This window comes from Verticillium alfalfae, genomic scaffold (genome assembly GCF_000150825.1).
Source record: "Verticillium alfalfae VaMs.102 supercont1.6 genomic scaffold, whole genome shotgun sequence".
Lineage (NCBI taxonomy): Eukaryota > Fungi > Ascomycota > Sordariomycetes > Glomerellales > Plectosphaerellaceae > Verticillium > Verticillium alfalfae.
This window is the reverse complement of record NW_003315033.1, coordinates 521,062-537,311: the sequence shown is the minus strand read 5'-3', so window position 1 is coordinate 537,311 and position 16,250 is coordinate 521,062. Positions and strand designations below refer to the sequence as shown.

Below are 16,250 nucleotides of genomic sequence, written 5' to 3'. Positions count from 1 at the left end.
AAGCTTAGCTTCCTTTTCCGACGACCATGGCAGAAGCGATGAGGATATCGCCGATCTCTCAAGCGCTTGACAGTCAAGCTTGGGTCTGCTTGACCCCATCAATCTCGTCAAGAAGGCCATTCCTCAAGACATACCCATGAAGGTCACGGAGATCCTCCCTCGGTTGAAAGATGGCGGTGTTTTCGTCAAAGTCAGCCATGGACCGGAAGTCTCTGCGCAGGAACTCGAAGGTAGAATAGGCTCTAGCTTGTCAATTCAGGCTTATGACTGACAGTCCATAGATTCTTTGACGAAGAAACTCGAGGCAACGCCCATCAAGCCCTGGTTCAATCCATTTCGTGGCGTCAAGTCGGGCCTCGTCAAAGGTGCGCCTTGGTTAGAGGATCTCTACCGCTTCCCGAAGTCAAGACTCAAGGTTGAATTCACACCCAAGGACCCTGGAGGTGAAGCGGTTGAGCTGTCGCAAGAAGAACTATACAGTCTGTTCCGGAAATATGGCAAAATTGCCGAAATCACCTCACAACCCAACGACTCGAAAGTTTTGCCCAAGTTCGCCTACCTCGACTTTGCACTTATCAGGGATGCAATTATGGCCAGGAACTGCTTGCACGGATATCTCGTAGGCGAAGCACTCGGCGGTGGAAAGTCTGGCACCAAGCTGCGTCTCTCGTATGAACAGAAGGTGAAAGCACACAGCATCTGGAATTGGATCTCTAGCCACCCAAGATTGGTGATTCCAATTGTTCTAGGATTGGTCACTGCTGTCACGGTTGCAATTTTTGACCCTATCCGACAGTTCTTTGTCAAGGCGCACATCCAGCGGGCCTTCCGCTTGACTGACAGCAGATTATATCGATGGGTCAAATCCCAGACCACAGACCTGCTTTCCTTTGGGCACAAAAAGCCAGACTCTGCTGGATTTAGCGCCGTGTGGAACCACCGCCGAGACCTTATCGAACAAATCCAGAATTGGCTGATGGAAAGCTCCGACACATTCATCGTTGTGCAGGGTCCTCGAGGCTCTGGCAAAAAGGAGCTTGTGTTACAACAGACTCTTGAAGGGCGCAAGAATGTCTTGGTGATCGACTGCAAGCCAATTGTGGAAGCTAGAGGCGAGGGTGGCACAATCAAGAACATGGCTACTGCTGTAGGGTATCGTCCAGTCTTCTCATGGGCAAACAGCATGAGCAGTCTAGTCGATCTGGCTGTACAGAGCACGACTGGAGTGAAATCTGGCTTCTCCGAGACTCTCGAAACCCAGGTTGTCAAGATACTCCACACAGCAGCGTCAGCACTCAAAGACGTTTCCCTCGCAAGTCGACACAAGAACGACAAAGATGCCGACCTTTCAGACGACGCGTACCTCGATGCCCACCCCGAAAAGAGGCCTGTTGTGGTCATTGACAACTTCCTGCACAAGAACGAAGAGTCCAGCATCATCTACGAGAAGATGGCCCAATGGGCTGCCATGCTTGTGCAGAACAACGTGGCTCATGTCATATTCCTCACAAACGACACGTCGTACTCGAAGTCGCTCTCGAGGGTGATGCCTGACAGGGTGTACAGACAGGTTGCCCTCGGTGATCTCTCCCCGGATGTGGCCAAGAAATTTGTCGCGAGCCGTTTGGAGGTCGACGACAACGAGAAGAAAAAGGACAGCGACAGTGAGAAACAACAGGAAACCCCGCGGTCCGACCTCTCAGAACTCGACGACTGTATAGACCTTCTTGGCGGTCGCCTTACTGATCTCGAGTTCCTAGCCCGGCGAATCAGAGGTGGACAGAGCCCGAAACACGCAGTCGACGACATCATCAACCAAAGTGCGACCGAAATTGTCAAGATGTACTTGCTCGGCGGCAAGGTTGATGCTGAAGAAAGGAAGTGGTCTACTGAGCAAGCATGGTACCTCATCAAGTCGCTTGTTGCACAGCAAAGTCTACGTTACAACGAGGTCTTGTTATCGGATACGTTCGCATCCTCGCAAACGTCGAGGGCAGCGAGTGGCGAGTTGGCGCTTGAGAGCCTGACCAACGCCGAGCTCATCACTGTCAAGACGCATTACGGCAGGCCGCAGACCATCACAGCCGGCAAGCCCATGTACCAGGCAGCATTCAAAGTGCTCGCTGAGGACCCCGTGTTGAGGGCTAAGATGGATCTTGCTGTGTTGACAGAGATGGCCAAGGTCGAAGCGAAGACGATCGACAAGGTAGAGAACGAACTTGCACTCTTGGGGGCACTTCCCAAGCAGCCAGCACAGGCGGGAGCCCGTGTCGAGTATCTGCTAAACAAGCTCGACAAGAGTCAGAGGAAGATTGACGGATACGATAAGGAGATGGCAGGATTGAAGAAAGTCCTCTCGCAAGAGTTTTGAGACTTTGAGGTGCAACAGAAGTCCTTGGAACACAGAATCATAAGCAGACGCCACTCAAACAGGTATACCTGGCAGTATTACACGAGGACAGCCAAATACAATCGATACCCTTAGAAAAAACAATATACTCAACTCGAGCTCTTCAGCTTGTCGTGCGAAAGTGACTGAATGACGTCAGGTCTTATCGTAGCCTGGGTGCAGCTAGCCTGCCCCTCGCTAAGCCTCTTCGGGGTATCCAGATAAGGCCGACCAGCACCTTGAGAGTATACTTGCCTACTTACCTTACTTGATCCGTGAGAGAACTGAAGAAAGCCAACGATAGCTGAGCAGCTGACTGAGTTCTTGAACAAATATCCACCCGAAGAAGCTGAAAAATCACACTCGTCTGTATGGTCCTGGTGTCGACAAACGGTGGGCCGGCCATGGGCACAGTTCTTAATTGGACATCCTGGTAAAATCCAGTTGCCTGACGCCTTAAGTTCATTCTTACAAATGCCTTGTGTACTGCAGGGCCGGTTCTCTTTCTCAGACGTGGCCATCACAGCATATACGCTGCGGGTCATTATTTTTGAACATGGACGCATTTAGACTGTCGGACTATCGATTTAGGGACATTGTGTGAGCTGGGACGCTGGAATGCGTCGCGTACTCACGGAACAGTATGTAGTAAAGAGTATCGACAGCAGCTAAAAACTGTAGTACCTGCGGTTCGAAGAAAGATTCTTCCCCCCCAAACCCCGAGGAATCAGTCGAGTATTTCGCGCTGCTCCCGACATTTTCGTGTGGTGAAAGGCACAATCGTGCTGCTATTCCAGTTGCCGACGTCCCGAGGGGCCATGTCACTCTTGACATTCCAGATGATTGCGTTTTACAGTACTACCCCTCATCGAAACCCTGCCAGAAAGGGCATGTTCCCTCTGGTACAATGAGTGACTGGGGATGGTAGTCACATATCCGTGGCATGTTGGTGTTAGTACATTATGTTTCTCTGGGCCTAGGTTTTTGGATCGTCGCAACTTGAATAGTCGATAGTCTTGTGCAATACGGAATATACTGGGGATTTGTCAAGTCAGATGAAATGCATGTCCTCTTCGGCACGAGGAAGACTGAGGAGAATTGTGATGGCCATGTTGACCGCACCACCTCAAAGCACAACGCCCCCACATGTCTGGTTAAGACGTCTCAGTGGGGATGAGAAAACCATGGAAGGACAGAGGTAGATCTGTTGACAGCTGGCACCATCTGATGTTGGTTCTGAACCATGCCACCTACACTGCACGGGCGCCAAAAGGCGGGCAGTTTGTCAGACGATGGACCTAACCGAGTATCCATCGGTCAGGAATTACGCAAGGGCCCACTGTATCGCGACGGATCTGTCTACCGGGCTGCCACTGCCACTGCTGGCACCACTGAAGTTACCTCACCGCGCCTACAGCCACAGTCCGCGCCTGCCTACAGCTTTCTGCTTTTTCCACCAAACCCAAACACCACCCTTTCCCCTCCGAACCAACACTGATCGTCCTCCTATCGCGGCAGAATCCTGCCATACGAAGCTGGTCCTGCTGCTACCAGGGTCTTCTTTTTTTCATTCGTATCGCATCTGCTTTCTGGCCCTGCCTGCTAGTCCATACGTCGGGCGACTCATAACTCTTCGCGCGACCAGCACTTGCACTGCAGCGCTTCGAGCTTGCTTGTCTGATCCAAGCTCTCGAGCGATCCGGACCACCGATTCGACCACTCTCCGTTTCTGCAACGACATAGTCCATGACCGGTAGTTGATACATTTTCCAACGGAGTGCATTTCCCCCCGGTCTCTCGTCTCAGATACCCTGACGGCCTACTCCGTATTTCCTTTGACCGCTCAACTACATCTGTTCCTTCCAGGTGATCAGCGAACGAGGCTGCACTCGCGATCGCGGGCATTCTTCCTCCCCTCCCACCTCCTCAGCCTTGTCGGCTCATCACGAATCCCCACGCCACACTCGGAGCTGTCCAAGCACTGGACACTCCTCTACTGGAACAAGCTGTCGTCTCCAGAATCACATTGCGGGTTGTAGCGGTGGGGGAGCATTCGTTTGACCTCGCGGCTTGGCCGCCCCATTTCTGAAGATGGGGAAAATCACCAAGACGATGCAGCCGAAGCATGAGGAGACACTTGTGAGTCAAGTTTGAACAAAATATTGCAGCATGAGCTAATCAGTTCCTAGTCTCCTTGGCTCAAAGACTTTGTGCAGTCGGCTTGCACATTACCACTTCCACTTCTCCCCGACCACATCGCCACCTTCCCGACACGATGGCCGTTCCCGCGGGGCGACCTCTACCACTGGATACCGCTACTCAACCGGTTCGACAATATTCTCGAGTGCTTCAGTGGCACATACAAGTTGAACGACGGCCCCCAAACCGGCGATCTAGGCTGCGAGTTGTTACTTCATCGAGGCCTCAAAGTGGAAGAGTATGGCACGGAGGCATGGGACATGGACCGCCTGCGCAAGCAGGGCTATGGCGAGCAGGGTGACCGCCAGCTCATTGAGGCCATCCTCAAGTTCACGCGCGTCCTGCTGGAGCATTGCGGTAACAGAAGCATTTACGCCAGCAGCAACCACTTGAACGACCTCCTTCATGCTACAGACCTGTCCGTCATCATCGCAACCCTCGGAGTTGGGTCCGAGCTGGCCAAACGATACCAGGCCTCTGTCAAACGTATCGGAAGTCACTCCCGCCATGTCAGCACTGCACTGCTGGCTAACCACTACAATATTGCCCTCGAGCGTGTACAGCTATTAGCATCCCCCTTTGTCAAGACTCCTCTCATCTCCCTATCTGATGCTGCTGCATCTGCCACACCCGGTTCCGCTGCCAAGGGCAAGGATAAGATCCAAAGTGCTGGGCAGAAGAATGCAGCACCCATGTTTGCCAACGATCTCAATGCCATCGTCAACTCGGAACCTGGTCAATGGAACGGCTGGGGTGACATCAAGATCTCGTACACTGCCGTCATAGACACTAAAGACCAGCCATTTCCCAGTGCCGTGGATCGCACCTCTGCTGGGACGAACCTGCCAAGCACCCCAACACCTTTGCGGCGAAGTACTACGATGGGTGGTACTGCTCAACAAACCCCGAGGTCGGCCCGGCAAGTACCAGGCGACGAAGCCTCGCCTTCTACCGTGTCTCGCTCTCCGGCTCCAGTAAGCGAGCATGCCACATCCAGCCAGAAGGTGTTTGATCTGCCGCAGTCTGTGGTGGCGTCATCTTCTATCTACGACCTACTTGCCCGCTGCCCTGCCGATGCTCCACCACACACCAGATACGAATATCTCAACAGGGTCAGAATTGCCAAGGCGCTCCTAGGCAGTGTTGAGACTCGCCAGCAGGCTCTAGCCATTCGTCTCCTGGCTGTCACGAACCTGGCATATATCCACCCGGAGAATGTGTTTATGGAAAAGGTCATGCGTCAGGATATCGACGAAACTCGACGCTACCAGCTCGTCTATCAGTTGGCCGAATTAATCCACCCTACATCCCCTGGATCTAAACCCGTGCCTCTTTGGGTCCAATCGGTCGCACTCGCTTTATTGGAAGCTATATCTTACTTCCAGGCTCGCTATCAAGATGTGCTTTCTGCCCTTAATGCCAACGTCAACCACGGCATTCTTTTGTACGTCATTCGCAAGGCAGTCGCGGGCATGAAGGAGGATGAGGTGGCCGACAAGTACAACCAGTCCACCGAGGTCAACGAGTGGCGCAAAGACCTCTTCTCATTGACACAGCACTTGGCCATGTCCACTAGAGTTGGCGCAGAGATGGTCAGCGCTGGCCTGATGGATGTCCTGGTCGAGATCATGAAGACACGATCCAATGTGGCTCAGCGTAATCATGCGACTATTTTGAGTTTCATAGACGGACTCATTTGGTCCTACCAGAACGCTTTCCACGCCTTCTTCAATGGTGATGGCTTGGACGCCATCTCGGAACTTCTTGTCACGTCTGTCAAAGAAGGCACCCAACTTGCTGACGCTGGCCGTGGTACGCAACCTGAGTACCACTCTTCTGTTGTCGACTACAATATCCCGTTCCACCATCAGCAAACGCTTAAGTGGCTGTTGAAGTTTATGCACCACATGATGACCAACTCTTATAGTCTCGGAGGCAACACGGACCGCCTCCTGCGGAACCTCGTGGACAAGTCTGATCTATTGGCCAGTCTGAGGGAGATCATGCAGCATACTACGCACTTCGGCTCTGTTCTGTGGACAAACTCTGTTACTGTTCTCAGCGACTTTATCAATAACGACCCTACAAGCTTCGCAGCCATTGCGGAGTCTCGCATGATCGTAAGCTTCCTCGAATCCGTCACCGGTAGCCCTGTACCCGAGCAGACAGCGGCCCCTCGCGGCAGCGAAGACGCTACCGGTGAAACGGATGACGCGCCTCAGGAAAACAACGATCAGGTTACCCTTGAGCCTGACGACAAGCCTCATCCCCCACCAGAGGAGGAGCTGGCTGCTGGCAGGGACCGCCCCCTCGCGAGAGGGATCTTGACGAGCCCAGACGCCATGCTCGTTGTGCCGCAAGTCCTCAATTCCATTTCCCTCAACAATGTTGGCCTCAGAATGGTCGTATCATCACGCGCGTTCGAGTCTTACTTCGAGATGTTTGAAAGCCCGAAACACGTCAATTGTCTTGAGGGCGAGCAACACCTCGCCAGCAGTGTGGGTGAAAGCTTTGATGAGCTGTGCCGGCACCATCCAGCTTTGAGAAGTCCTATCTCGGATGCTGTTGTTGACATGGTGGCAAGAGTCAGATTCCTCGGCAAAGACAAAGCAGAGACGTCTGGCTGGGGAGCAAAGCTGGTCTTTGACGATGCCAATGGCAATGTCTTGACTGCTGATCAAAATCTTCTCGGTCATCTCTCAGCTCCGCCTGACGATAGCAAAGGCAAGAAAAAGGCCTCCACCGATGACGCGGATGTTGACATGCTGGACGGAGCAGTGACTGCAAAGGAAGAAGACAGCAGTTCAGCGTCCAGCAAGGAAGCCTCGAAGCCAGCTGCGACGGCATTTGATAGCATCACACCTTATGTCCATGCACTTGGCCTCTTCCTCACCACCTACCTTTCCAACAACACCATGAAGACCCATTTCGTCCAGCGCGGAGGCATCGAGCTGCTGCTCGACATTGCCGAATTGCCCAGTCTCCCTTACGACTTCAACGAGTCCAACGCCTCTCGTAAGCTCTTCTCAGTGATCTCCCAGCTCGTCGACCATTCTCCCGTCCTGGGATTGCCAGCGCTTCTCAAGCGGGCACAGGCGGCACTCGACTCTCTCCAGTCGTTTGCGACTGCCAACGACGGCCGACCGTACTTTGCCCCTTTCGTTTTGTCTGAAAAACCGATGACGCTGGAGGACGCAAACTCATGGGACACGACGACACGAAACAAGATGCTCACAGGAACCAAGGTCGTCAGAGCCCTGCTCAATGCCCAGTCTTTCCTGAAAACGCTATACGAGTGTTTCCCGTCTTCACCGCGCTCCTCGTCTTCGGTGTCACTCTATCCCATCAACTTCTATGATTACTACCTGCAGTTGATCAAGTCCATTGGGCCTCTTCTACGGGCAGGTCTCACAGAAGAAGGCGCAGTACACAACGTACTACCCCAGCACTGGTGGGCCAAGAAAGTCGGTGCAATCGACGAAGCCTTGGCAATCATCGGTCGACCCGCGGTGCCGGCGTCTCCGTCCGGCGACGATGACGAGACGTTTTTGCCTGATGACCTACTGGGGAACTTCAGGGCAGAGGCGCTGCCAAACAGTAAGGGCGCTGCGGCTGCACAGCCTAAGCGGCCTACCAAGCAAGAACAAGCCACGGCCCGCTACAAAAACTTCGAAACCCTGCGAGTCGTCCTTCATTCCATGGTTCCGTCGTCGTTCCCGTTCTTCCAGCAACTCGGCAAGGCAATACTGCCTCGTCGAGGCGGAGACACATTTTCGCGACAGCATCATATCGATCTCGCCAAGGGGCTGTCAGCGACCATAATCGATCAGTTGAAGCCTTCGATGGCGGTTGAGGTTGCAACGCCCAAAGACTATCATTACTGGATCATCATGCTTCACACACTCAGCGAGATGCTGATTGACGCGACTCCTAGATCGAGTGACCGATCTGGTTCTCAGATCATCATGCCTGTGTATCTGGCATTTGTTGAGCAGGGCGGTCTGGAGATTCTGACGACCATGGCTCGACGTTTCGCTGATAGAGCAGCCGATCAAAGCAGCGGGACTGAGCCTAGTGCAGCTACCAAGATATGTTCTTTCGGCCTTAAGAGAGCGCTCGATTTGTTCGCCACTGTTGTCGATGGGAAGACCATGGCAGACTCCGCCGCTCAGTTCGGGCTTATCCCTCGGTCTGCAGGACCCCGGCCAGAGGCACCACTCTCCAATCAAATGGTGCTTGACGCTCGCATGGCCATCTTCCCAGTCGTGCGTGAGATATGGGATTCCGCATTGATGGAGAAGACGCAGCCAGAAACTCTGAGCAGGGTCATCGATATTCTTAAAATTGTGGCTGTCGGGAGCGATGAGTCCGGTCAATCGAGTACCCAGGCGTCTGACGTTTTAAAGAGAGTTCCTAGCGCTTTCAACTGGCGCACACACCAGACCTCGCTCTCTGCCCTCTCTAGAGACTACGACGACGACCTGGCGCGTGAGGCCGTTTACCGAGCCAACGGCAATCAAAACTCCGCCACCGAGTACTGCCGGGCCCATGCAGCCGGCACGGCTGGGTCACGAAACCCTGTACCTACCCAGGATGCTTACTTTGCCCCTCCGCCCGAACCGTCACGTCGATCCAGCCAGCAAGGCGCTCCTCCCAGCTCTGAACCTATGGCTGTTGATGCACCACCCGAGCTAGACAACCTTCTTGGTGACGCTGTGCTCGACGAGCTCGAAGGTCCGTCTTCTGAGGAATCTGATGACGACGACGATGACGACGACGAAGAGAATGATGAAGATGACGACCGTGCTGGCGAGGGTTCTCAGAAAGCTGGAGGAGCTGATTTGCCCGTACAAGCCAACGAGTCAGCACAGCCGACAACAGATCCTCGTGCAACCGCCAAGAAGGCGCTCGACGATCATCGGGAACAGTTCCGCAAAGAACTCATCTCCAGGTCACTGGACATAGTTCGGGCGCACCCTCATTCAGCTATAGAAGTGTCTGAGCTGATTAGTGCCATGGTCTTCCCTCAGGACATCCGTGAGGATGTTGGCGAGACCTTGACCAGCGCGATCACCTCTCTTTCCTTCGACTCCGATGAGGTTGAATCCGACGCCAATGGCTCCACAATCGCCGCGTACGCTCACCTATTTGCGCTTCTTCTCCGAGACAACGCTTTCCTTACGTGTAACATTGATACATTGAGAGCCAACGTATCCACCTACGTCGGGTTTTTGAAGCTTTCGCCAACACGTGCTAAGGACGACCTGCCTCCTTGGATTCCTTACATTCTTCTCATTGTTGAAATCCTGCTGGCCCATGACGAAAAGCCAATTGAGGCCACATGGAAGGCCCCTACTTCCGAGAACGAAGTTATCAAACCAGCCGTTATCGAGAAGCCGGAGGCTATCCTGTCTGACGCTGAGCAGAGCGACCTGCTAGAACGCATCCTTGACATCTTGCCACGGCTGGGCCAAGAGGACACTCTCGCAATTTCTGTCCTCCGTGTCCTTGTTGTTCTCACTCGCAAGAGGTCTTTGGCACGCACAGTCGGCGAGAAAAAGAACCTCCAGAGACTATTTGTCATGGCAAAGCAGCTTGCCGGCGCCGGCGTGAACCGTCTCAAGGACACCAAGACAGCTGGGTGCATCATGATCATCCTAAGACACGTCGTTGAGGACGAGGAAACCACAAAACAGATTATGCGAGCTGAAGTTCGGAACCTATTCGACAACCCCCAACGAAACCAACGCAACCTCGATGTAACGACCTATCTTCGAAACCTCTCTGCCGTCGCCCTCCGCGCCCCTGACCTTTTCGTTGAGATCACGAATGACATGACAAGATTGACCCGCTGGTCCCCGGTCAGCGAGGGCACCGCACGGGCCCACTACATTGCTCTCAAGGAGACGGAGCCCGAAGCTTCTGTGGCAACCATAACACAGGATCAGAGCGTTGAGCCTACGGTGCAGGCAACCGAGGATTTGTCGCTTCACGACATCAAACAATCTACTGAAGCAGGCGACAAGGAGATGACTGATGCCCCGAAGCCAACGGTATCGCGCCCGATCATTGAGAACCCCGATGGAGTCGTCCACTTTTTACTCTGCGAGCTATTGAACTACCGAGAGGTCGAGGACAAGGAGCCGATCCAGCCCAAGGATTCGAAAACGTCATTGACTACACTCACCGCGACGAGCTCTGATCCTGCAGCTAAGGAGAACACTGCAGATGCCGGAGCAAGCTCTGATGCTAAGGAGACCAAGGACAGCAAAGACAAGAAGTCCAAGCCTTCATTCAAGGCCGATGAGCATCCTATCTTCATATACCGTTGCTTCCTGCTTAACTGTCTCGCGGAGCTTCTGCAAAGCTATAACAGAGCCAAGGTTGAGTTTATCGACTTCAAACGGAGTGCACCGCTGCAGACAAATACTCCAGTCAAGCCGCGCTCGAGCGTTTTGAACTACCTAATTCATGATCTGCTTTGCCAGGGCGGCCTTGAGAATCCTGATACCCTTGTTGCCAAGAAGAAAATGGCGACCTCGAACCAGGCTCAGCAAGTCCTAGTGGCTCTGATGACCAAAACAGGCGAAAAGGCCATCGATAAGCACCGTGAGCGCTTCGAGTACGACGATGATCCGGATCTTCTCTTCGTCAGGAAATTTGCGTTGGACACTATTCTTAAAGCGTATGAGCGTGCTTCCACGCCCGAGGAACCCCTCGAAACCCGATACACCAAAATGCAATGCCTTGCTGAATTAATGAATCAAGTCATTGGCGAGAAGGAGCGCGACCCCCCGGGCGCCACGAGAGGCATGGGATCTCCGCAGGCTCGCTCGCAGGCGCAGCTCCGCCGCATGATGTACGAAAAGGGGTACTTGGACAAACTCACTTGGTCTATTGCCGATCTCGATCTGAATCACGTGGGGGTCAAGCGTGCCATTAAGCATGTGCTCCGGGTCCTACGGGTTCTCACCGACACCGCCAAAGAACTCAGTCGCTCCAACGTCATCCCTTCCATGACGCTTCCTGACGTTGCGGACGATGAGATCGCATCTTCGTCATCCATGTCTGACATAGACGATGACAGGGAAGAGACTCCCGACCTCTATCGGAACTCGGCATTGGGCATGCTCGAGCCCCGTGGCAGCGATGACGAGTCTGAGGACGAAGAAGGTATGGAATCTTCTGCCAAGGCGACTGGAAAACACGGAGCTAACTCATTCGCAGATGACGATGATGATGAAGAGATGTATGACGACGAGTACGGCGACGAGCTCGAGTATGGGGAAGAAGAGATCTCTGATGATGGAGATAACGGCATCAGCGACGATGACGACGAAGAGCTCGGTGAAATGGGTGAGATCGAGGGTCTCCATGGGGACCCTGGAGTCGTCGAAGTTGTAATGGATGACGACGATGATATGGAGGACGATGACGATGAGATGAGTGATGACATGGACTCCCAGGACATGGAGGAAATGGACGATCGCGTCGATATCGCTGAAGAGATTCTAGACGAGGACGGCAATCCTATCGACGACGACGGTGCCTCTGATTGGGAAAGTGAGTCAGACGACGAGGAAGAGGATGATGATGATGAAATCGACTATGGAGCCGAGGTCCAAGACCTCGACGAAGCCCATATGCACGGCCTGGGACCTGAAGAGATCCTTGACAACCTAACGCGTGCTGTTGTCATGGCCCCCGATGGAGAGTTCGACCCCGAGGACATGGAGGGGCTTGGCGAACACTACATTGAGGATGATCGTGGCGATGAAGACGGTTTGTCATGATCCGACTCCTCCGTGTGGGATATGCTAACCTGGCTCCAGATGACGATGACGAGACATGGAAGAAGACGAGTACATTTACGATGAGGACTACCCTCGTAGGTCATTTCCGCATGAAATGTATTTGAACTAACACAGGCCAGATGATGAAGCCCCCCCAGCTAACGTCCCGAGCCAACTGGGTTGGGATACCCTTGTGGTAGAGCCGTTCCCACATGCACACCATGGACATCGACATCGCCATGCTGGGCACCGCAGTCCATTCCCGCCTGCCATCCTGGCTGGTGGTCCGCGTGACCCGCTCGGAGGCATGTCCCCCGCCACGCTACTGCCTCATATCGATGTCCTCCTCCACGACGTTGAGGCTTTCATGTCAACTTACAATGCTAACGCGAATCCAGATTTCCGCAGCTACTTCTCACGTGGTCCCCGAACAAATGCGGCACCCAGCAACGCCGACGACGGCATCAACCCCTTGCTGCGTCGAACCAACCAAACTGCGGAGCCTTCACCACGCCCACCTGGAGTGCCTGGTCTGGTCGGCCTGCGTTTCCCCCCGGACGCCTTTGGAATCGGCGCTGGCCGTCATGGCGGCCTCATGGACAGCCCCATGGCAATTTTGAACGATATCGTTGCTTCTTTACCTGTCATGCGACACGGACAACAGTCTGTCCAGCTCTCAATCACACAGAACGGGCGTGGGGAACTTCGAGAATATCACGTTGTCCCCCGTGAGTCAAGAGGCGATGCCCGACGAGATGGAACCTACCATGAACCCCAGCAAGCCGTTGCTTTCACTCCGGATTCCACCTTCGAGAGATATCAAGAAGAGGCCCGAATGGTGTTTGGAGGATCTCTTTACATCGACAAAGCTCAGCGACTGCTCAAACTCATCTTGTCAAGGCTGATTCCTCCTGCGTTCGAGCATGAGAAGAAAGTCAAAGCCGAGGAAGAAGAGAGGCGACGTGTCCGTGAAGAAGAAAGAAAAAAGCGGGAAGAAGAAGAACGGCGAGTAAGAGAGGCTAAGGAAGCCAAGGAGGCTGAGGAGAAGGCTGAGCGCGAGCGAAAGGAAGCCGAGGAGCGCGAGGCACATCAGCGGCTGACGGCTGAAGCGCTGGGTTCCACGGATTCCGACGCGCTCACAGCTGGCGCGGATCCTCAAGCAATGGAAGGCGTTGAATCGTATGGCGCTACTGAGTCGGCAACGGTGCCTCCAGTCAATGTCCCTCGTGTTGTTACAACGATCAGAGGCGAGGAGGTCGATATCACGGAACTTGGCATCGACCCTGAATATCTGGCCGCACTCCCCGAGGAATTCAGAGAGGAGGTCATCGCGCAGACCGTGAGCTCTAGGCGCTCCCAGGCACGCGAGGATGCGGCAGCGGGCGAACAGACCGAGGTCTTCCAAGAGTTCCTGGATGCATTGCCGGAAGAGATGCGCAGCGAAATCGTGCAGCAGGAACGCCAAGAGGTGCGCCGTCGCGAACGAGAAGAGCAACGCCGCCAAGCTGCTGGTGGTGCCGCCGAGCAAGAGATGGATGCTGCAAGCATCTTATTGACCTTCCCGCCTGAGCTGCGCCACGAAGTCTTGTTGGACCAGGGCGAAGACATCATGGATCAATTGCCAGCTGACATGGCTGCCCAAGTCCGACTGAGTCAACGAGCGGGGAACGCCAGAAGCCCTCCTGGTATCGCGCGGAGGCCGGCGCAGCAGCCGACAGAATCTGGACAGGAAGCCGAGACAAAGGTCCAACGCAAGACGGTAGTGCAGATGCTCGACAAGCCTGGAATCGCCACTCTGCTGCGTCTCATGTTCATTTCTCAATACGGATCTATCCGCAATTATCTTTTCAGCGTTCTCGCCGATGTTTGCGAGAACAGGCAGAACAGGCTCGAAGTCATCAGTACCGTTCTCCTCATCCTCCAAGAAGGCAGTACAGACATGGACGCTGTGGAGAGGAGCTTCAGCCAGCTTTCTCTCAAAGCAAAGAAGCCGAAGGATAAGGATGCGGACCCCAAGACTCCTCAGGGGCTCAAGAGAACGTTGACATCCCTGACGACTTCTGGCCACGCCCAGACAAACTCTGAGATATCGCCTCTACTGGTCGTTCATCAGTGCCTTGATTTGCTGCAGGACCTCTCAACGAAGAACCCACACATTCCCATGCTCTTCCTTACCGAACACGAAAGCGTTGGGTCCTCACTAAAACGCATGCTTAGCAGGAAGGGGAAGGCTAAAGATTACAAGGCTCATAAGTACGCCATCAACGCCCTTCTCAGCCTGCTTGACCGCGAGCTCGTCATGGAAAGCTCGGTAGTCATGGCGTACCTGGCAGACTTGCTCAATAAGATCACGGTGCCGCTCGCTACTATCGAGCGCAGACGGCGAGAGGCTGCCGAAAAAGCGACGCTCGCGAACAAGAAGGTTGCCGAGGCAGCCGAGACGACATCGACTGCTGAAGGTACTTCGGCCCAAATTGATGCCAATGATCAGACCATTGGTGCAGTCGTAACCACAGCGAATGCGACGCCAGCCGTTGAGACGTCTACCGCCGTAGATTTTGGTGACGCCCAGCAATCAGAGGAAAGCAAAAAGCCCGAGCCGGAGACCTCCAAATCGGCGACGGCTGATGATTCCAATCAGAAGAAGGGCAAGCAGATGCAGGTCCCCGTCATTCCACCTCATTACCTTACTCTGGTTGTCAAGATCTTCGTTGCTCGCGAGTGCAGCTCCAAAACCTTCCAGAACACCATCTCTGCCATCAAGAACCTTTCGTCTATTCCGGGGGCCAAGGCAGTCTTCGGTCAAGAACTGGTTCGCCAGGCCAGAGCTCTAAGCGAACGCATCGTGCTCGACCTGGATGAGCTATTGCCGCATATCAAGAAGGCTACGACGGGCACCGAGATTCAAGGAGTTGCGTTGTCCAAGTTTTCGCCGGGCGCATCAGAGCAGAACAAGCTTCTTCGTGTCCTGACTGCTCTGGACCATCTGTTCACTGACCCCAAGAAAAAGTCAGACGCCGATACTGATTCTGTGGTGATGAACATTCAAAAGCAAGACCTCGTGCACTCTCTCTACCACAACTCCACTTTCTCCAGCATGTGGGACAAGCTCAGTGAGTGTCTGAGGGCTATCCATAAGCGCGAGAATATGGTCAATGTCGCAACTATCCTTCTTCCCCTCATCGAGTCCCTTATGGTTGTCTGCAAGAACACAGCCACAGCAGACTCCCCGGCGCAAGCCTCCGAGAAGGAGATGCTCCTCTCAAGCCCTCCTCCCGAGTCCCGCATGGCTGGACTCTTCTTCAACTTCACCGAAGACCACCGCCGAGTTCTCAATGAGCTTGTCAGAAACAACCCCAAGCTCATGTCGGGTACATTCGCTCTTCTCGTTAAGAACCCTAAGGTGCTGGAGTTTGACAACAAACGGAACTACTTCAACCGAAGCGTTCACAGCCGTGCTAGCACGCAGCGGTCTGCTTTCGCGTCCCTGCAGCTTGCGGTTCGACGTGAGCACGTCTTCCATGACTCCTTCCGGTCCCTCTACTTCAAGTCTGGTGATGAGATGAAGTACGGCAAGCTCAATATTCGATTCCATGGTGAAGAGGGCGTCGATGCCGGAGGTGTCACCCGCGAGTGGTTCCAGGTCCTCGCACGGCAGATGTTCGACGCCAACTATGCATTGTTCATTCCTGTGTCCTCGGACCGCACAACTTTCCACCCGAACAAGCTCAGTGGCATCACGACATGCATCTGATGGACTTCAAGTTTGGTGGGGCGGCATTTATCGGCAAAGCCTATATTGAAGGGCTGAACTTTCTCGAATTGCTACTTTCAGCCCGCGCGGTGTACAAGGCGCATCCTTTGGCAAG

The 16,250-nt window shown here is 54.0% G+C and overlaps 2 protein-coding genes across 2 annotated transcripts in view; both read left to right on the top strand.

Moving 5' to 3' along the window:
- Positions 1-2,371, top strand: part of VDBG_05259 (RNA12) — a gene marked incomplete at both ends in the record, with an annotated part of 3,432 nt that extends 1,061 nt beyond the window's left edge. Inside the window, 2 exons of the mRNA XM_003004100.1 lie at positions 74-230; positions 282-2,371. Of these exons, the coding sequence (XP_003004146.1) occupies positions 74-230; positions 282-2,371 (2,247 nt within the window). The remainder of the gene's footprint in view (positions 1-73; positions 231-281) is intronic.
- A 2,070-nt stretch (positions 2,372-4,441) lies between these two features.
- On the top strand, positions 4,442-16,135 carry VDBG_05258 (E3 ubiquitin-protein ligase; the record flags this gene model as incomplete). The annotated part of the gene is made up of 3 exons (XM_003004099.1): positions 4,442-4,528; positions 4,579-12,370; positions 12,780-16,135. The coding sequence occupies 3 exons, from the start codon at positions 4,481-4,483 to the stop codon at positions 16,133-16,135; spliced, it is 11,196 nt and encodes a 3,731-aa protein (XP_003004145.1).
- Positions 16,136-16,250: the final 115 nt, after the last annotated feature.